This window comes from Astatotilapia calliptera, chromosome 7 (assembly GCF_900246225.1).
Source record: "Astatotilapia calliptera chromosome 7, fAstCal1.2, whole genome shotgun sequence".
NCBI lineage: Eukaryota > Metazoa > Chordata > Actinopteri > Cichliformes > Cichlidae > Astatotilapia > Astatotilapia calliptera.
The window spans coordinates 17,555,063-17,577,263 of NC_039308.1; the positions used below are offsets into that span (position 1 = coordinate 17,555,063).

Genomic DNA, 22,201 nt, shown 5'->3' on the forward strand with positions numbered 1-22,201 from the left:
TTATGAAGTTATTTCAGTAACATTATATTTTCTGTAATTCTGGCATGGCAGGTAGCTCCAAATATGAATGTAGACAGATTGGTAGTAAATTCAATCCTTTGTTGCTGCCATTATAAGCAAAAGAGTGGGGCATAATTTACTCCAAATATTTTTCTCTGGTATTGTTTTTTCTTCCCATGAAACCAAGTTTTACAAACACAAGCTTCTCCGTTGGCTTTTCTTTACAGAGAAGGGTATTTTCTGATGGGCTTGTTAACCTTTTTCCACCAGTGTTTCCAACCAACAGAGCTTCACTTTGATTCAAACTGTAGAAAAGTTCACAGTGAATATCACATTTTTTTACTTTTGGAAACCAGGAGCACCTACAAAAGCTTTCATATTTCACATTTTGTTTCAGATTTTGAAAAGCTCCCTCCAGAGCCACTAAAGACATTCATGGTACTTTTCATTCCAAGGAAATTTCACTGCCTGCACAAAATCTGTTGACTGCCCTTTCAGTTTTATTATCATTAAAGCTCCTGTTCAGGTACCACAGTTACTTTTTGTATCAGTGTCTAAACTTCTGTTTTCTTTCCAGGTGAGTGCATTCTCAGCACCAACTTGGCATTCAGGAATGAGGAGGAAGAGGAGGCCAGAGGTAACCTGACAGTCTTCATTATAGCCTGCGTCCTGCTGGTGCTGGTTCTGGTCACCGTCATTGTCCTTATCAGACATTCCCGCTTGAAAAACGTGCGCTCAGACATCCCTCCCCGCGGCTATGAAAAGCTGGGCTCCGGTGGGGGATACGGAGGCGGCTACAGCTCTGCTTCTTCTTACAGCGGCAGAGCCGGCTCCTCTGGCGGCCGATTTCAGGAGTCCCAGCTGGTCGACCTCAGTGAACGTCGCTCAGGGAATAAGGATGATGACAATGATGACGACGATGATGAAGATGAGGACATTGTTTACATGGGTCAGGATGGCACAGTGTACAGGAAGTTCCGATACGGACAGCTGGGAGAGGACAACGAGGACGAGCTGGAGTACGACGATGAAAGCTACACGTTCCGGTGAACGTGATGCTTTCCATCTCATAAGATTTCTTTTGCAATTCTTTCCTTCTTCGTTTCTTCCCCAGTGCTGTTTGTCTCCCCCTTCCCCCGAGGGACAGAGTCATTTATCCTTTACTGAATGAGCCTGACCAAATGAAACATGAGATGCTGTTCATAATGAGCTCTGTTTTTATAACTGCATTCACACAATGAAATGTGTTGCATTTAAAAACAGTAAAATGTATTTAACACTCCCAAACTTCCTTTTTTTAAAAATAAAATTAACAAAATTAAGCTTTATTCGCCACACCCGGTTTGTAGCACGAAGATTTCTGCGTATCTTTAACATTTCATCGTGGCAGTTTACTTGTTGTGATGGTTTCATTGATCATATTACCATGTATAATTGTGTTGGATTGGGGTTTAAAATTTGATTAATCACCCTGTTTATGTTTGTTTTTCTCTTTTACCCATGTGCTTATTGTTGTTGATATTTAATTTGAGTATGTGTTATCCTGGTTATTCTGTTCAAATAAAGTTTTGCAAACAAATCCATTAAGAATAAAGAGCAACTCGTGACTTCACCAGGTTGAAAGTGGCTGATTTGTAATTTGGCAGACAAAGAAATGATAAAATACATTCAGACTTGAATCGATTTATTTTTATTGAATTACTAGCCAGTGATCAACAATTTCTTTGCATCCCCTCAGTACACCATTATAGACTGTGCAAGAGGACCATCGGTTATCTAATGAGGGGGACATGCACTGATGCACAGATACGCACACACGCATGCGTGTGGACACACACAGATAAAGATGTGCTTATCAAAGATCCCATCGCTACTCTCACCCGAGATTCTTCCTGGTCGTCAAGCAGAAACTGAGGATGAGTTTCGACGTGTATAGACAGAAAGACACATGCATGCGTGCGCACAGACACGCACACACACTTGCAGAACACGACTAAAAAGACATGCTGTCACATAGCACTGACAGCTTCATATAATAATTAAGTTATTCCTTCTTAGTCTTAGATTAACTCTATAAAGGTAAAATATCTAGTTTTATGGTTAATTTTCCAGAAAGAGGTTTGGATTGGTCAAAAGCCAGTTGGTCATCTTCCATGGCACAAGGCACCCTGTGCTTTTACTGCGTACACAGAAGTAGTTTCTTCATCAGAAATACTGAGACTGAGTAACCAGTAAAGGGTGATATTATTGCTTCTCATGCACACAACTACAACACTATAGACTCTACAAATGGATTTGCGCAGTGCGCTGTCTAGTGTGTAATTGAAGTCCCTACCCTAAAGTGAGCGATGGCACTAGTCTGCTGATGCTCCCAAAACAAAAAATCACACTTAAGACTACATGTATATCAGGACTGCAGGTGTAAGGTACAGCAGGTGCTACAGCAGCCGTTAAAGATCTTATCGTGATCAGGTGCTATTGTAAGTTGTATTCTCTTATTAAACTCCAGTGTGTAATTGACAAAACACTGACAGACGCACACACAGTAGCTACACAATTTTCCAGATGCGCCCATTCAATACAACAGTGACTTCTGAGCATCGAGGTGACCCATCTATTCAGGATGTTTGGATTTACGAGCCGCTGGCACCAGCTGCGTCTGGTCTGCTGGGAAGATGAAAGTACAAAGCAGAGACATTAGAGATGGGTGTGTTTATGTAGTAGTGACAGACTGCTGACACAAGGCCGTTTGTCTTCTATGTGTGAACTTAAACATCTTCGAGGACTTACTCTGTTCTGCTTGCTGCAGTTGGCTCGGATCCCTGCAGAAAACTGTTCACTCTTGATCGGGCCGGGGGAGGGCGGGGATTGAAAGGTTGTTAAAGCAGAATTTACTGTTGTAATACACAAGCATGCGCTGAATTTGCAGGTGCATGCAACTTACGCTTCAGAGCACAGTTAGTCAGCCGGTGATTAGTGTGGGAATTCTACTGCTTCTTTTCTACATTTATTATCAGTGCAATAGATCACTGTGCTATAAGGACTGGCTCATTTATTTTGCTGTAATGATAAATGAGATGAAAGCAATGCATTTAGCCTCTTTAGCAAATTCTTTCTCTCTCCTGTAATTGCAACTATAGCCAAATCCAATTGGGCCCTGATCCAGCAGAAGATTCCCTGTGATCTAAAAAGTGAGTTGCCTGATAAGAGAGCGCTTCAACTGTAGATGGAAAAAAAAGAGAGAGAGAAGAAAAAAAGCAGAATAAGTAATGCGAGCAGGAGGGTCGATGCTTACCTCGAGTTCTCTGCCGCTTCCTTCAGCTGCTTGTCGAGTCTAGAGGTTAGAGTTTAAATGACAAGATGAAAATAGACTTATTTAAAAGACCATCTGGGCTCAGAGGAGGTGGAGGCAGTGTTGTGTTTAAAGGTTTAAAGGGACTCACCTAATGATGCACTCTGGGATCTGGATGCAGTCCATCGGGATGAGTTCCTGCAGCTCGTCCAGACTGTTTACATACTTTATCTTACTGCTGAACTTGGTGCTGAGGCATCACAAGCATGTGCACAAAAAATGACCATTTTTACATAGGCACACACACACAATTAAAGATCTACATAACAGAAACATGATAAAAGCAATAAATGTGCATTACTCCGTTACACTATATTAAAAGGTCTGGAGTCACATTAGCAGCTAATTGTCTCAGTGTAATAATTTTAAGCAGCCTTAATTGTTTTAATACGTGTCAAGATCCAGCAGCAATCTTTAGAACAAGACAGTGGACCAACCACCAGACCACAACAAATACTGATAGCGTGCCAGCTAAAAGTGAAGTATTCTTTACCTGATGAATGGCTTGGTAATGGCTAGAATGGTCCTGATAAACCATGATGGATGGAGAATAATGAAGGATTTCAAGTTCTTCCTGAGCCTGAGGATAACATCACATGCCAAAGTATTATGTAAATGTTGGTGCATCAGTTTTCACTTTCATTCTGCAAAGCTGCAAATGTTCTTAGTCATTCAGGGCTTCTCTCACAAAACCAATGTAGTATCGCATAGCAGTGATACCACTGAACAGGACAGACCTTCTGTCAATCATCTGATAGCACTTCTTTAGCCAACCAAGTCCAGGCATTCTTCTGTGGGGTGTGGCTCCATTCAGGTATACAATCATGTAGTCCTCTGCCACCATCAGCTCCAGTGTGCTGATCACATAACTGGAAAAACGCACACATGAGTACACACAAATTAATTTTCTGAAGCTTCACCCTTCCTGTAAGTACTGCTTACATAACCCTGACCCCTATTCTGGCTTTAAACCAAGGGTTCATACCATTTTTTTTTTCTGGAATACCATATAGGATTATATAAAAGAGTAAAATGTTGTATTTGGACCCATTGCTGATTTCTACACTCCCTAAAGAACAGTGCTTTTAGCTAAGCACCAGCATGCCAACTTGCACACACTTTTAAACAGCAGCTCAAGACGTATTTGTATAGGCTTGGTTTTGACTAGTAGATAATATTACTGTGTTAATATTTGAATTGACTGCTATTGTGAAGCACTTTGCGATCCTGATTTAGAAAGGTGCTACAGTATATAAATACATTTTATGTACAAATCTTACTGTAAGACGAAAACTCTCTTTCTGTCTATCCTCAAACCCCGCCCACACCATCAGGAGTGGAGCAACCAAGCTTGACATACAGGTACATCTTAGGCCCCTAAACCACCAACCAATAACCCATTTGTAGCATTTATGCATCTATAGCATTAGCAGCATTATCTTAATTTAATGTAATTGACATTTGTTTTTGGTCTATATCTTTTGACTTATTTGAGCTACCTTACAACGTCCTGGTGTAAATAGAGGACATCCTGGGCTTTCCATTGATATCTCATGTGTTTGGGTGGCCTCTTGTAGCTCCAAAGAGGCAGGAAATCACAAGTTCAATTGGACGATTCTTTTTTTCCTATTCTCAGGGGGATATAAGTCATTTTGTTGCCTACCAACCACCTAACAACAGGCTAAAATCACAGGCCCAAACAATACCGTAGCATGTACTAGTAATATTTAACATGTTCACCATGTTGTAGTTTAGCCTACTTGCCATTTAGCTCTAAATACTAAATGCAGGCTGTGTAGACTGTATAAAAAGGATGGGTATACTGAGTGTGTTTTGAGCCATGTTGGTTTTTTAAGCTTTAAGTTGGATGAGAGTGAGAAGCGCTAAGCTTTCAGCTAATGCTAACGAACTTCATTAGTTGCTAGCCTTTACAGACTAAACGAGCAGCACAGTTTTTTGAGGGACTGTACCCCAAGTAATATTCTCCATCAGGCTTTCTCAAGAGGTTAATTTCAATTACTGGAAATAAAGTGCATGTTGGGATACACGCCTCAAAATTTAAGTCTACACAAAGACCAAACGACTGAGTTCTGAAATGTTATGAGAAGCAAAACTGTGTTTTGTACCTGGCATTAAACGTGTTTGTTACATCCCTGAAGTTAGCATGGTGGGGTCTATAGGGCTGATTTGGTTTTGCAGCCTGCCTCAAGTGGCCACTGCAGAAACTACCATTTTTACACACTGACACTGGTGTCATTGTTGCTTCGTGGTTTGTGCCCCTAACAGTTTACAAATTTTAACACTCTCAATAAATGCAGATCAGTGAGTCCCAAAGTGTAAGCTGGGGCCACCTGGTGTGCTGCTGTGAAGGTCTTGCAGATGAGACACAATAATAACAGAAATTCAAATTGAGATTACTCAAAAGTATGTTAAGTTGCATATTTAGCTATAGGTTTTATTTTAGGTTAGCTTGTGATATTACTCATTACTCTGACTCTATACTGAAGTTTCTTTTTCTCTTGTATTATGGTGGACGTCATGGGTTTTTTGGTTTTTCAGAGGGTCTCAGCACTCTTGACTTTGGGAATGGCTGACTTAGACAAACAGAACTGTAACTACATTAATGTGAAACAGCATCATGCCTTGCAGAAACTCACCTGGGCTAAACTGTAATTCAATCAAAAACTTCAAAATATCAAAAGCAAGCGGAGTTCGAAAGTCTCTGGCATTATGTGTTAAAATGGTGAAATACAGGAGCAACTTTTATTTGAACGCTCAATGCAAAGAAATATGAGGAAATAGGACACAAGTCTTACCCTCAATTTGAAAAAACCAACTAACAGCATTTTAAACATTTCTCCCCTCTGAAGTCAGCAATGAGAAATTGGCAAAAATGTTGCTTCCTCTTTCCTTCTTTGCATCAATCTCACAAGCTCGATCAGACTTCTACTTTTCCGTAAATCCAATTCTCTAATTCAAACCATAAGAAACTGTTATCGCTTTCTCGTTTTTTTCCACAGTCCCTCCACCACCTCCTCTCTGTCTTCGCAGTCAGCAGGGAACTTTGTCGCCTGCTTTGAAAATAACTTGACAATCTCCTCAGCTAGTTTCCTCAATAACTCATCTAACTTCACTGGCTCTCCTCTCCTCCTGATCAAATGTCATTCCCCAGCTTGCTTACAGACCAGCACTGCTGATCCACTCTGTTTCCTGAATATTCTGATCATCTCCCACTGACATCAAACTGAATACCGTTCAGCACCCAGCTACAGTTACTCCTCCTCGCGCAGATTCAGACCTCAAGCCATCTGGCATCAGAAACTGCAGACAGTACGGTTTACCTCCTTTCCGTTCTTTCCAGAACTCTCGGATATGCCAGCTCACTCAATATCTTCCACAGAACAGCCTGTGGGATCCCTAGCACACTGTCCAAGCATGAGGCGCCACTGTGCCAGCACAACAGTGGATATATCGACACGGGAGGTCCTAGCAAACAAGCTAGACTCACACTGAATTTTAATCACTTCATTTAGAAAGTTGTGTTTGTGCAGGAGTGTCATGGCTGATTGAAACAGCAACAACGTCCTTAATTTGATAATTACATCCACACACACATTGCTTTTGTCATATGCATTTCGATGCTGCATTGCCATGAACCAATTTTGACTGGAAGACCACAAACACAGCTGTGTATTTCCCACAGGCTGGCATGACACTTTGACTACTGTGGGTTGGACGTTACATGTTACAGCTGTTCAAGTGCCCATCAATCACAAGAATCCTTCAAATTAACTCTCAGTTCATCATCCAAGTAATACAAGAGTTTAATGACCCTGTTCCATTGTGATGCATTTAGTCTTTTGCAATTTTTTAGACTTTAAATACATCATCCGTTTTTGTGGACCCCCGTCTTGAAGCCTCAAGGTCAGTAATAGGTTGTTATCCTACTGTTTTTTGGAAACCGGCTTATGACCGTCCCTAAGTGCTTTATTGCACATTTTACTATAAAATGAATAGTACAGTTAACATCCTTCTATAATAAAGAAGACTCCAAACTAGCAATTCAACCATATTACATTCAAACTGAGGTCATAAATGAATGATCACATGAGAAGAAGGTTCATGTTCTAATAGCTTTCTGTTCAATCGGACTTCTTGTTGCAATCAGAGTGCCCCCCTCTGCTGACTAGAAAAGGCGCAGGTCTATGCTTGTAACATAACACTAAAATCTACAAGAACTTGTTTACAAAATGTGTACTGTAAATGTTGCCACTGATGCCTGTAGTGAGTGCTGAGTCAGACTATCCAAACGTATTTACACATGCAGTGTTAGACTGTAAGGAAGAATCCGTGATTTCGACTCTTTATCCTGTTTCTGAATGCCAACTGCACAAATTAGTACATATTAGTACTTTAATATGGACAAGGCTGTGTGATTGTGTGACTTTTTGTATAGCCACAATGAGGTACATACTTGTGGTTTTTACACATTTTGTAGTTGTTTGAGAAATACTGGATAATTTGGCATTGATATCCAACGCATATGTTTACTTTGTGCGCAAAATGAATCTAATGTGAGCAACAGTTCATTCACACTAGAATAAAAAAAGGATAGCAACTCAGAAAATTCAGTGGTTGCCCAGTGATTACATTGAATTTTTTTCTGCAAGTAGAGACGACCAATGCCTTTAATCTCAGGGCGAGATTAAATTGTGCAATTGCACAGGTCACCTGGTAGGAGGCAACCTGTCTTCAAAAAAATGCTCTGACTTGGAATGACTGCAATCACTCTCAGGGAGATAGACCAAGGTTTGCAAATAGTTTTTTATCTGGTTGCCAACTAGTTTTATTCGGATTATATTCTTGTATAAAAGGAAGGTTTGCCAGGCACCTGTCATTTTGCAGTTAAATCACCTTCCTGCAGCAATTTGTGAAGGAATTTATGAACTTTTGCATCAAATTGATGAGGTTTCAGCAGGACTCAGGAAGACGTTTTACGTCTCATCCAAGAGGCTTCTTCAGTTCTAATGAAGTTTTAAGGTTCATGTAATTCCCAACTTGACCCTTTTTACTTGATAGCAAACTGACTCCCTCTTTTTGGTGTTTTATTGCCATCTTGATACATCACTTTGAAGATGGCAAGTGACTACAAGTGGCTGGAGAGTTCAAATGCAATTACATCATAAGATCACTGCAAACATTCGCTTTAATTTTAAGTGTCAAACCACTTTTTCCTGAGTGTGACTGTAGCGTTGCCTGACCTTCAGGATGTTAAAATTATCATTGCAATTATGTTAATATGTTGATATTAGCATCAATCCAAAACCCACTTAAGGTGAAAAATACATTAAACAGATTTTTTTAATTGCAGCCTTTCGCTCATGATGTTGCCAGTGCCAGCTGGCTGACTCCAAAAGCAAGTTAATATCCTCTCTCTGAAAGTAAAACTAACTTGCACCACAAATAAACACAATCCTGGCTTGATTGATTAGTGCCTTTGGAAACATTTTTAATAAAAGTAGCTGAAAAAATATGGCTTGTTTAGTAGGTAAAAAGTAAACAAGAAGTCCTGAGCTCCAGTGTCAGGGAATTGGTAAATTGCTACTTAGTACTAATTAAAAGAAATCAGTATCTTTGGGATGCGCACATACAATCAATAGATCCAGTTTGCTAATCAAGCATGAAAGCAAACTTACACCCAAATATGGTAATGTGATAGCAAAGACCTAAATGTTTAAATGAATAACAAACCAATGAGTGATGTCATAGTGGCTATGCCCATTGTTAATATACAGTCTGTGGCGCTGCCTTATACATCTTGGTGACATCAAGGATGATTCCTGGTTTATTCCCAAATTTTCAAAGTTTTACCCATAAACTCATATGTTTATATTTTTATGTTTATATATATATATAGATTAGTCATGATCAGATGGTCGATCATTGCTTGAAAAAATGAAAAAGCAAATGAATAACACTACTACAAAAACAGGATATGCACCGAACGATGTGGCTGAATTTAACGGGGTCAAAGCAAAACACTGGAAAAAACAAAGAGTCGTTTAAAGAGCGTCTTAGTCACCGCTTTTTGATACTCACAGGAAGAGGTTCTCCATTATTTCATGGTACTCCTCTCGGTCGCTGTCTGGCAGAAAACAAGCAGCAAACACGATGATGGCGTTCACTCCGTTGCCATAGTAGCCTTGATAAAAAGCACACACAAAAATAAAAGTAGTAAGAGTTCCTCTGGCGAGAACTTGATTGCTCTTTTATTTTTTGTTCTATTTATCTTTTGTCCATCTGTCTCTCTGCCCTGTTTCCTCTCGCTACTTTTCTGATTAATGTAATTTCCGTCTATTCACAAAGCCATTCATTACCAGATTTGGTGTCACTCAGACAGCAGGTCTTTTATCAAAATGACAGAGCTGGTGAGATTGAATTTTCAGTGACAGACGTCTCTGTTTCCATGAGACAGCTGCGTTTCACTAAACCTGCAACGCAGAGCACAGTGGGATATGCATGGCCTGCATATTTCCACCCTCATGGTCAATCCACCCACAGACTAACCAGAGCTCGTGGTTAAGGCACCACAGAGGGGGAAGAGATAGACATGGGGCCCCTGCCTGTGAAACCAATAATGTGTGACTTAGTGACTGGTCTCAATTTAAGATCCAGGTCCCCCTGTGGTTTTCATGCATTATACTCACACACGGTTGTGTACAAGTATACGATTGCACAGCACTGCACAGTTCACATCATTTTTATTTTTGAACCATTCGCTGACCCCTTATGCCCGGTGAAAGAGCAGTTGTTACTTTGATTTATCATGCCTGTATGCTCACAGTGAGTCGATCTGGATCACAGCAGTCAAATGGCCACTTTGCCCACATGAATCACGTTACTGTAACATGCAGGTGACACAGGGAAACATGACTTAAAAATTCGTGCTGAAAAGGTTATCAGTTGTCTTCATCTACAGCCTGCATTTCCTTATTTGTACTTGGTCTACTGCCAAAGTGGGATGAGGTATTTCCAAAATGCTACGTCCTTCCATGGTCTAGTTAGATGAGAACTGGCAGCTCATTAACATGACAAGGTTGTAATGCAGTAAACCTAACATAAATACTTTTTTAACCTGGCTTTCTTCTGTAATCCAAAAGCAAAGCATGCTTACAATTGAGAAATACTGTGTGTTAGATGAGTATAAATTTGTTGATTTATTTCTGGTTTTCTGTGTGGCAGGAGGCTTGTGGTCACACTTTTTTTTATTTTTGTTCATCTCATCTATTCACAATGGCCCTCAAGAGGGCTATTCGTCTTAAAAAGCCATAGTCTTCACATAGTTACCTCTAGGGTTCATGAAACTAAGGTTCCTCAATCTAATTCTTTCTTTTCTTTCTTCTAACACCATGAGGAGTCCTGGAGTCATTTTTTTTTATTAGAATGTCCTTCAATTTGCATATTATATAAATATGTAGGACTGTCATGCATTTGTGCAACATCTTTCCAAGTTCCTTAAATCCTGTCTCAGAGTGATACTGAAAAACTAGTTCAATTAGTTGATCCAAAATGCTGCAACAAGACCACTGACTTCTACTGTTCTCTGCTTCAAGTGACAACAAATCTTTCAGGTACAAAGTGACTGGGGACACTTTGCACCTGCTTTGTATGCAGATTCAGCTTGTATTTCAATCTTTGCTATAAAAAGCAACGTCTTTTACCCAATTGGCTTGGACTGGTATTCAGTTCTAGTGGTTGGGGTTTAAGGGAGAGTGCACCATTTGATGGATCCTAATGTTAACACCTTTACTATACTTTACTGTAAATGTGGTAACTACTTTGCAAAAGAAAAACTACACTTGTGAATTGATTTTAAAAAGTGAAATGAGTTGAGAGCAGTGTCTGCAGGGCTCACATGACCCCAGCAGCCGGAGCTAAGGAGGAAGATCTGCTCAGACTGTGAGACAAAACTTGAGTCACCTCCATGAGAGATGACTTTCATGTAGGGCTCAATGAGTTTCATGTTGATACGGTGTTCCTGCTCCCCAATGATGACAGTCCTCCACAGTTTTCCATCTTGGCGTTCCTCCTCAGCACTGTATGTTGGGATTGTATTGTAGACTTCACTGGTAGCACTCCTGTTGGCAGTATTGGGATCTGATAAGAAAAAGACCAAATGATGCATTGTGGGTAAATTGTAGACTGATTTTAAAAAGATCAATAGATCAGTAACTGTGGTTTTCCACTTTAACACATCAATTAAATTCTTGGTAAAGTAACGAAGCATATTAACATTAGCTGTTAGTGTTACAAAATAGTCTTGCTCTTGTTGTGCAGAAGGAGGAGAATAAAATGCTTGCATCACTTTGTAATTCTGCGTGCCCCACCTTCATCGCGATCTTTCAGGTCATCAAACTCACAGTGTTAGCATTCTAGCATTCAGAGTCACCCACCTTCCCAGTCCATTTCATGGTCTGTGTAGTCGAGGTAATCCCCCTCATCTGGAGTGTCGAGGTCGTCGACATTAATGTCTAGATCATCTGGTGTCTCTCCGAAGTCATCCTCGCTCTGGTCCAGTGACAGGCTGATACGAGGCGCAGATAGTTTTTTTCTCTGTGAGGCTCCTCCTTGCAGAGGTAGAGAGGTAGGAGGGACTAAGAAAAGAAAAACAGAAACAGTTATGCAATGCCACAGTGTTCTTTTAGCTATTAAGGGTATTTGTTGATTCGCGCTCACCTGGTCTGCCATCATCCCCCTCAGAGTTCATTTTACTCCCTGATGCCAGGTCCATCCCCAGGAGGACCTGCGAGAAGATAATTACAGTTATTAAATGAACTCTTATGATAGAAAAACACACCTGGAGAGCACCCAGACTACTGTGTGTGCTCTCTGCCGCCTGTGATACCTCTTTATGTAATGACTGAGTTAGATAGACTGGTTGTTAGAGTCTTGGTAATGTTGAGATAAATGGCAAATTTAAAAGCTACTAGTGAGTGGAAAGTTGAGTTTTTTCATTTCATGCTCTGTTATACGTCTAATTGTACTTGGACTGAACCCCAGAAAAGCTCATTCTGAGCCAGCAAAGTTAGTTTTTGCTGATAATACTCCCCCACGTCTCCTCAAGAGGCATCTTAATAAAATGTTTTCATTATAATAGGATTTAAACATATGGTCCAGTATTACTCACTTAATTAAATATTAATATATATGTTTTTACATATGAATCTGAAGTGGATTGAGAAAAACTAAAATATGACCCATTTTAATGGAAGCATTCCTGTTACGTCTCAGAAATCCCCAAGCACTTTTCAATATAGTGCTGCAGAGCAGAAAATATGATTTGATTTCAGTGCTATAATTTAACCAACAACATTTTTGATCAATATCGTGTCTTTATCTATGTTTGTCAGCCAGAGGACACAACAAAAAAAAATCTTATCTCTGGGATCTATATCAACGCTGTTTTATAGAGTGAAAAATTACAGTTTGGCTTTATCAATATCAGTGCGAGCATAAGAAAAAAAACCAATCCAAGCGCATCCATAAGTGTACTAACACCTTCATATCTAAAAAAGTGTATTGATTACACTTTTCTGATCAATAGTTCTCCAAAGCTATCAGGGAATGGAGAGGGGGGTATAAGAGGAGTGGTGAGACGGGAGAGGGAGATAGTAGAGCAAGGGATGGGGTGGGGGGATTCTGAGGTTAAAGGTCTTCTCCCTCTGTGATTAAAGTGGAGGAGGCAGGGTGACAAGTGGAAGGTGGAGTCGGGGAAACGGCGACGCTCGTTACATCACAACTTCATTCCTCTCCTTTTTTTCCCCTCCTAGTGCTCATTCAAATCAAATGACGGCACGCTTGCCTGAGCACAGATTGGGCACGGATGCAAATTCACCGAGAGTCACGTGCGCTCTTTCGCATGAAAAGGGAAAGTCCTTGTTCCTCATCGGCAGGATTTTATCTGGATTAAGAAAAATACGATTGCATTAGCAGCTGCAACAGAAAAATGCTGAATGGTTTGTTCCTGTCCAGTGGAGATGAGTGCCATGCTGATGATTCACTGTTTGTCTACTGTATCTGTGCCCACAAGGAAATAAATACACATTGATACACAGCCCTATAATGCAGAATAACAAAACCCAGCATCATATATCTTCCGCTGAGGATGCTGATTTGCTTAAGATCCACTTCCCCAGCACAGCGTAGGACCACAGTGCTGATGCCAGCAGCCCCTCCCTCTCCCTCGCTTCCTGTCTGCTGGCTGTGGGAAAAAAAATAGAGCATATCCCTTCTTTCTCTTCTTTTTATCACCCCCCTCCCCCAAATAAAAGCCATCTACTCACCGCTTCTGGGGCTCGGGAATCTCTGTCCTCCTGCGTCTCAGAGCATGAATGTACTTCCAAGTTCCCTGCCTGCTTCCTGCTTCCAGCCTCTCGATGGAGATGCTCAGCTTACAAACAGCTCACAGCTTCCACCATTTTGTGGTCACATGATCTGGGCCACTACCAAATAAGGGCGATCACCTGCTGCAACAGCTCTTTGCACACCAGCTTATACATACATATAGGAGGAGTGTATTTGCCTGTCATTATGAAGTGGGTGCGCTCTGAGGTTTCTGAACTACTACTATTCACGACAAGTGCGGGACTGCTTTTAATGTCTGACAGTTGATTTGTGAGCCCCAGAGAGCTGTTTGCCCTCAGGGTGACAAAAGGAGCTGTCGTGGCCAGCTCCGTGTGCAGATAATATTCATAGGATTCACCACATGCTTGAAACTATTGTCCAATCAGAAGCAAACAGCTGATGCTTGACAATCCACTGATTCTTAGGCTACTTCTAATGTTTCCTTCTACGTTAGCTCTGAACTGTTCAACCCTTAAAACACAACACAGGAGAAATCAGCTGGTTCCTAGATATCCATGCCCAAACACGCATTTCTCTAAACCTCGTTGAAAGCCTGTTTCACTTACCAAAGTTTAATCCCAAGTAATTAGGACAGGAAGACGGAGATCAGCCTGTCAGACCTCATTGTTGACCATTGTATGGTACAAAGGTTATAATCACACTCAGTGTAACCACGCCTGACGTGAAGGTGTCTGGGAAAACTGCCTTTAGTTAATCACTGTCAGCAGCTGCTGTCCTATAGCGTGAGATCAGTCATAGATTTCTGAACATACACTTTGTTCTTTATATATATTTTTAATTACTTTTGTCAAAATAAAGTTCTCTATAAAGTGACAACAATGGGGAAGCAGCATGAATCAGTTTATAGAAATACATATTACATGATTGTGATTTTAATCATTTTAGAGGCAAAACGTTTGTTAAAAGTATCCTAATACAATAATGAAAAAACAAATTAAAGCCATTGTAGTTTCCCCCCACAGTGAGGAGCTACAATGTGGCCCATCCTGTAAGGCAGGATGGGCCACATCCTGCCTTACAGCTCCTCATCCTGTAAGGCAGGATGGGCCACATTCCTGCCAGACTTTGTAAAACGAATCTGATGCCGTGTGCTTATTCTCCATCAAACAGTAACAGAATGAAAGGAACCCTGTGTAACAATTCAAGATAACATTTTTCTCCTATAGCAGAAGAAAAAAATGGGCTTACTTTACCAGTTATGATAAAGTGGTGTCGCAAAGAAAGACAATTGCTCCCTGTTACAGTCATGAAATAAATGCACCTTACCTGACACTGCTGCCTAAATGCCTCTCTTTGATGTTTTTGAACAAGCAGCTGACAGCACATTAAAGATTTTTTTTTTTTGTCTTTTTAAAAATGTTACAACATGATTACGACCAGTGTTCTTGCTCTCCACAGTGAAACCATCACTTGGTCCATTAGCCTCCGTCATTCGAGGTTGAACTGTTCCAGGTTTTCTTGGAGGAGTGTGTCTTTGACTGATTTGAACACAATCCTGATGTTCTCCGTGTCTGTAGCGCAGGTGTAGTGCGTGTAAAGGGCTTTATGACGACCAACATGCCGCTCCACATACATATTTAAGATGAACTTTTTAGCTCTTTCAGCATCTTGTCGAGGCCCTGTGTGGGAGAAAGTGGTCAAAATTAGAAAAGCCTCCTTGCTCACTCTTTCACAGTTACTGTTTAATACAGTTTTATACTCTCCAGTGTGTCTTAGTTGAGACTTAAGAACTAACTCATTCTTAATAATTGTGCTTATCATTAACATCAGTCACAATATGCGTAGTGCTCTATTGTGGACTTTCACAAATCGATCAGTTGTCATCTTCACAAATCTTTAATGTCTTTAATTATCAAATATTTGACAGGGTGCATGCTGGATTGATTAATTCATGTACAGACAGTAATTTAAAAAATGATTAACACAGCTTGTCATTGCTTCTGTAGTCTAACAGTTTAAATACATAAATATTGAATCCAATTTTACTTTATACAAATAAATCAGAATAAAACTCACCTCAGTCACTTGATATTGTAAGGTAAAGACCCTACAATAATATAGAGAAAACCTCAACAATCAGAAAACCCCCTGTGAGTAAGCACTTGGTGAAAGTGGGAAGGAAAAACTCCCTTTTAACAGGAAGAAACCTCTGGCAGAAACAGGCTCAGGGAGGGTCAGCTATCTGCTATATTCAAGGCTGACTCACTTCATGCCAGTTATACTCAAATATAGTTTTGAACACAGTTATGGTTGTTCTGAAGACATGCAGAGCAAACTGGGGGCATGCTTTACCTGTGTATTCTGGAAAGTAGGAAGCTAAATGCGAATGCTGGATTTTCTCCTCTAGCAGGTCTGTTTTGTTCAGAAAGAGGATGATGGAGGATTCTTGAAACCACTGCCACGAGGTGATGGTCTTAAACAAGGCGAGGCTCTCCTGGAGTCGATTCTGAAAGAGGGGCGACAGGCTTAAACGATGAACTGTATTTGGACAAGGTTGGACAAGAATCAAAGAAAGGATCAACTATAACTATAATGACCGTACATCGTTTTCACTCTCATAGAGGACCTGATCGTACTCGTTGAGGGCTGCAAGGAATATGATAGAGGTGACATTCTCAAAACAGTGGATCCATTTCTTCCTCTCAGAACGCTGCCCACCAACATCAACCATCCTACAGAAAGACAATGAAAGCACTAAAGGTTCATTACTGAAGACTGAAGAATTACTGAAGAAGGAACTATATTTCTCTACTTTCTCGCAGAGAGTTTTCTAAGGGGACTGACACTGCTAAGTTCACTCTCTATATAAATGGTCTTTAGCCAATACAGGTTTCAACAGTCAGCAGTTCCACATAGCGACACAGATGATTGAATTTCACATGTGCACTGGGACCTGCAGAAGCTGTGAATGCAGCTCTTTTGTTGTCTGCAGCTTATTCTAAACACGACTCGAAGGAAAACTTATTACTGCCCACTTAGTTCAAATTAACTATCTTTAGTCACTTCAGTAATTAGTCTGTTTTGTCACCGCAGTAATAATGTGTGTGTGTGGACTGCGAGTACACCGTAACTGTTTCCATACACATTAAGAAGGTAAGTACCGGATGGGTGCTGTTAATCAAATGCACTTCATTATTGATCATCAGCAAGAGGGAGTGCCAGTATAAAAGCAGAAGTTTGGCAGTTTGCTGGTCTGGAGCATTCCACAAATCTCAATAAACTGGAGCAACATTGTAAAGACTTCTACAAGCTGTTGAATGGTTGGGTACACTGGACTGCGAGTCATGTCAAAACTTTCTTTTTCACAGGGCTGTATATCTGTCTAGATGATGTGTTAATAAAGTATGATATCAAACCTGAAGATGTTTTTGGAAAATTCAAAGGGATACTCTATGATGCCTGTGGTGGGCACCCTGACCCTCAAGATGTCCTGCAGGGTGGGGATGTACGACGGGGCTGTGATTCTGTCCAAGTCAGTGAGGTAACTGAAATGTTTACAACAACACATTAAGGTTAATATTCTGAAATATTAAACAGAAATCTATGCTTTTTACATGCATTGATTTACCAGAATGAATCCACACTATTACAGGATTACAATAAACGGAGGAAATTAATGCAAGATAAAGATGTGAAATATAAAAGTCTTACTATTTTGCAGAGTCTGATATCTGGAATTCCCTTCTGCGCTCATAGCATCTTTGAACACCGTGATCGTTCCAGACTCTCTTTATGGCGTCCACTTGCCAGGACTCCAAAGTTGACACATAGGTCAAGTCCACTTGGCTCAGCTTCTCCGCATACCCCTGACAGACAGATACACAGGTCGTTTCACTTCTTCAGTACACGTTCAATACAATGACCGCTGTAAAAGAAATCCCACTAGATGGTTTTTGTGAATTGCAAGAGATCGTTTTTAGGCAATGTTTCCTTTTTTTACTATAGTTCTCAAGAAGAACCAGATCTACTGCAATGACATGATGTAGAAAGATTAATTGTCTGTAGAAGTTTTTGATTACTAAAAAGTAACAAGCTTGAATTAGCTTTTGTTAAATTAAATTTGGTGCACACTTTCATGTCCCCCAAAGTTTAAACTGTAATAACTTCTGTGATCCCTTAACATTTGTCCAATTATTTTGCAGGATAAAAGTTTGCACCATCTTAATATCCCTTAGTTATGCCATTATAGCTCCAGGTTGCAAATGTATATGATATAATGAGCACCCCTCCTGTCTTATTCTCGCCTTTCCCCCCCTTTTTGGATCCATGTATTTACTGGTATCTTGTCCTCCAGATGTTTCTATTATGAGCCACACAGTCACTGAGTGTTTTTGTTCTTCATTGCTCATATCTTGTTTTGGTTTTTTTCACACACCAACTGTTTCTAGGCAGATGGCCGCCCACCCTGAGTCTGATTCTTGAGGTTTAACAGAAGACCCCCACCTCGCCCTCCCCAAAAAACTCCCACGTGTTGTGATTTGCCACTGAACAAACAGAATTTAATATCGAAAATAGCTCAGCTGGTCAGAATTTGTTGTCTGTCCACTGCGGCAAATCGGGCTGTGTGGATTTTAAATCACTGATAGTGACATTTAGATTGTTAGTTTATCAAAAACTAACACTATCAGAATTTTTTTTCAACCACTTTGAAGAACCTATCCTAAAGTGGCCGCTTACAACCCTGAGTGAGGCCTTACAGGAGGTTCACCTTGTGGTCAGAATGCACACACAAAGGTGCAGGCCCCAAAAGCAACTCACAAGTTCCTGCAGTGGAAAACTGTCTATTTATATAGCCTGCATGTTACAATACTAGTATTATTTCTAATTTGTTTTTCTCAATGTAACTGGTACGGCAAGCTTTCTCAAACGCCACATAAAAGTTTAAATGCTTGGTTTCTCACAATGTTCTGGTCATGGAGGTAGTCAATGTGAAGAGTCTCCATGGCGTTGATCATCGCCTGGATGCCCGCTATGATGTTCTGATACACCACACGAGTGAAGCCTTTCCTGTCAGTGTCATTGTATCCTTTGCCATGGATGATCCTCATCTGTTTGATGAAAGTACTCTTCCCACTTTCACCAGTCCCTGGGCAAACGAGATGAATGAAACCGAAGGATGAAAAATGGAATAAGATCAAAGCAATGCCAGAAATAGGACATCTGTGGCATGCGCTCAAAAAAAAGAAATAATCTCAACATCAATCAGCTGCAGCTCAACAGGAGTTTGGCAACAAAACAACAAAAAAAAATTGCAATCTCTGAAGCGTTATAATATTTCCAGAAAGCAAGGTTTCCAGGTTAGAAGACCTTTTTTTTCAATCAAGCCTGGGTGTGTGTGTATGTGTATTGTGCGTTTCTTCATTCATTTGTATCCCCCCATCACCAACATGATTACTCTGATTTAGCACAGCATATAGGAGTTGAACATTATGCCCATACGCTCGGTTTTATTTTCATCTCACTGCTTTTGCACTACAAAAAAGCATGACAGCAGATGGAGAATTAAGTTGAAAAGAAAACAAAAAGCCTATAAACATTATGAATTAAATATGCACTTACTTTTTATTCTGCACATAACAATGTGCTGAATACTATTTTGGGACAGAAAGTCTTTACCAGATTCCTGCAACTCAACGTGCCTATCAACAGCGATGTGTCCTTGACTGAAACAGTGATCTGCTTCCTGCCTTCTAGTTGTAAATTACTCTTGATAAGGGTGTCAGCTTAGGGCCCAAAACGCCTAGAAATGTTAACCATTAGTCTGACCTTTACAGGGGGATATTGTTCTCCAAACAACTCAAGTTGAAGTTGAAAGTAGCGCTGACCTTTAAACAAATCCCTAATGTCTAATGTATTGTTTCCAACATAATCAACAGTCAAGCTTTGAAAAGTGGCCTGCTTGGCCGTTTTGGTTCTGGAGAAAACAGACCACATGTCATTTAATGAGGTCACCGTGGCTGTCAAAATATGAAACCTGAATACTTTGTACTAATGAAGCAGCAGTATGGTTTCATTTTTAAGAGGAGACTGCAAATGATTAAGGCTATCTGAGAGATTCATCAGAACATCACTATGTGAAGAATGCGAGGAGTAAGCTGTAACTGGCGTGAGGTGACAGCACAGCGTAAAACACATACCAAAGCTTTGTTATCTATTGATCCAGAAAACATTGGTATTTGCACCTGATTCACCTTATTCCATACCTCCGATGTTAGTTTCCCGTCAATTTAGGAGGGCAAAACTACACTACAAGCCAAGCATTTGGTTTTTGTGGTGATTTCCACAATAATCAGATGGAATGACATGGAATATGATCCAAACATTCCTGCTCCATAGTGGAGGAATTCTATGACTTTGGTCGTTTTGTTTCTGATGTTTTCAGGGAAGTGCTTTGACAGACATGTAATATAATTTATATAATTATTTTATAATCATATTGAGATCATTTTAAATTGTTTAAGTTTCCAACGCATTTATTTTTAACTTTTATTTTTTATTTGTTGGTTTTATTAATATTTAGCACTTTGAAACTTTACTTTGAAAAGTGCTTTATAAATACAGATACTGTAAATATAGAGCATCGTCATCAGATAACATTTTATTCTGTATTATAGGCTGCATTATTCTCAGTCTAAGGACTTTGTTTTAATGCTAACTATCACATGCTAGCATACCGGTAGCCTACTACGATAAACTAAGATAGTCTACAGTTCAAATACTGAGGATATCCACGCCAGAACATAAGCAGAAACCAAACTCTACTCACTGTGGAGCTGTAAATGGAAGGCTATTTTCCTGTATATTATTATTATTATTATGTAATTCTTTATTTAAACAGGTCTCATTGAGCTCGAGATCTCTAGTTCAAAGAGAGACCTTAAACGTGTTTTTTTTTTTTTTTAAAGAAGGAAAAACGAGATACAGGCATATAATTACACTCCACATTAAGAAAAACCTGTTCTGGTTAGTCTAATTCAGCATTTCACTCCCTTAAATACAGATTAAACTGGAATGTGAACGTTATTATTGTTTTATATAGCACACAATGTCCTTGCGTAATCTCAGCAGGTTTCTGGGTGGATGAATGAATCATCACAGGGAATTCCTTTGACGCTAAAGGTTGTTTCTGTTGAGCTGTTAAATCGCACAAGCCTCAGAAATATAACTCAAACGTTCACTGCTATGATCAGAAACCCTGTAATAATAACAGTTAGCCACAAATCTAACAAGTGTACACTGTAAAAAAAAAAAACAGAAAAAATCAAACTAACTAAACTTATTTAAAGTTTCTTTGTTACTGAAGACATATCTGTTCATTATGTTCCAAAGTTCCACTGTGGACGTGTGTTAGTTAAACACTGAGCTCTCACCTAAAAGCAGCAGCTTCAGCTCCCGTTTAGACGCTAACTTGTCCCGTCGAAGCTGTCTCTCTATTTCTCTGTGTATCCTCAGTCTCTCCTCGTCCTCTGGAGACAGGCAGCACTCACCCATTGTTATCCTAGTTTACCTGCTGCTCCCGGTTCAGCTACAGACAGCAACTTTGTAAAATGTATACAGATTTTTTTCTTTTCTTTCTTTCTTTCTTGTTCTTGTCAGACTTGCCAAGAAAAGTTACGTCTCGGAACAGGTGAACTTTCTGCAATCATTCTTCCTGCTGGGGGATCCAGTTCAGGTGCATTTCACATTCCTGCCGTGCAGGAGAGGCGGGCTCTGACTGAAAGGCAAGTTTATCCACTCTGTCCCTGTGCACCTACTTACAATACACGTCCATACTCTCAGGAGCCTGCTGAAAAGTTGGAAAGTCCAACTGGGAGGCAAGAGAGGAAAATACGGCAACTTCGTGCCAGAGTGACGGTAAAGTACCCGAAAGCATTAAATCCAACAAGATCAAGGTTCACAGGTGAACTTTGTGACGCTTTGTCTCAAACACACGTTAAAGTGTTTATCATGATTTAACCAGTTAAACCCTGAAATATGAAAAAATTGCCAGTAAATTGTATTTTTTTTAACCACATTGAGCTATCTGACAAATTTGTTTAAATAAAAACAGTTCATATCTATAAAAAATTATTTCTATTTTTTAATAGCTTATAAATATATAGTGCATTTTTTGATGAAATGACGACGAAGTCTCAAAAAACTCCCCAAATAGCCTACTCTATGTATCAAATATGATACTATAGGTGTAACTGTGTCGAGGCTGATTCATGCTGTGCTTTCAATAAGATCACCAAACGTGGTTACTGTGTTTTTTCCATGGATGACACTAAGAAAAGCACAGTCTGCTTAAGACAATGAGTAAACACATGGCAGGGAACCTGCACATACAATAGCAGGACTTTCCCAAAGTGGAATCAGACAATCAGACCTTTTATCTTTTTTTTTTTTTTTTTTTTTTTTTTTTGGCTTTCCTCCTAAAACATG

General features: G+C 39.9%; 3 protein-coding genes across 4 annotated transcripts in view; 1 reads left to right on the forward strand and 2 right to left on the reverse strand.

The window, feature by feature from the left end:
* Positions 1–1,612, forward strand: part of pcsk5a (proprotein convertase subtilisin/kexin type 5a) — a 40,564-nt gene extending 38,952 nt beyond the window's left edge. Inside the window, exon 37 of the mRNA XM_026173484.1 lies at positions 578–1,612. Within this exon, the coding sequence (XP_026029269.1) occupies positions 578–1,050 (473 nt within the window). The 3' untranslated portion in view covers positions 1,051–1,612. The remainder of the gene's footprint in view (positions 1–577) is intronic.
* A 55-nt stretch (positions 1,613–1,667) lies between these two features.
* Positions 1,668–14,086, reverse strand: prune2 (prune homolog 2 with BCH domain). 2 transcript variants are annotated; one of them, XM_026173486.1, is made up of 11 exons: positions 13,696–14,086; positions 12,089–12,155; positions 11,806–12,006; positions 11,333–11,509; positions 9,452–9,554; positions 4,090–4,221; positions 3,846–3,932; positions 3,444–3,542; positions 3,296–3,334; positions 2,791–2,841; positions 1,668–2,664 (listed from the first exon to the last, which is right to left on the reverse strand). In XM_026173486.1, exons 2-11 carry the CDS (start codon positions 12,141–12,143, stop codon positions 2,634–2,636), a joined length of 975 nt encoding a protein of 324 aa, XP_026029271.1. In that variant the 5' UTR covers positions 12,144–12,155; positions 13,696–14,086; the 3' UTR covers positions 1,668–2,633. The 2 variants fall into 2 exon arrangements, with proteins under 2 accessions (XP_026029271.1, XP_026029270.1); XM_026173485.1 differs by having other exon boundaries at positions 1,668–2,667; positions 13,696–14,084.
* A 483-nt stretch (positions 14,087–14,569) lies between these two features.
* LOC113025585 (guanine nucleotide-binding protein subunit alpha-14-like) lies at positions 14,570–21,612 on the reverse strand. Its single transcript, XM_026173495.1, has 7 exons — positions 21,148–21,612; positions 18,679–18,863; positions 17,429–17,583; positions 17,134–17,262; positions 16,320–16,449; positions 16,070–16,223; positions 14,570–15,396 (listed from the first exon to the last, which is right to left on the reverse strand). The coding sequence occupies exons 1-7, from the start codon at positions 21,266–21,268 to the stop codon at positions 15,206–15,208; spliced, it is 1,065 nt and encodes a 354-aa protein (XP_026029280.1). The 5' UTR covers positions 21,269–21,612; the 3' UTR covers positions 14,570–15,205.
* Between the last annotated feature and the right edge of the window lie 589 nt (positions 21,613–22,201).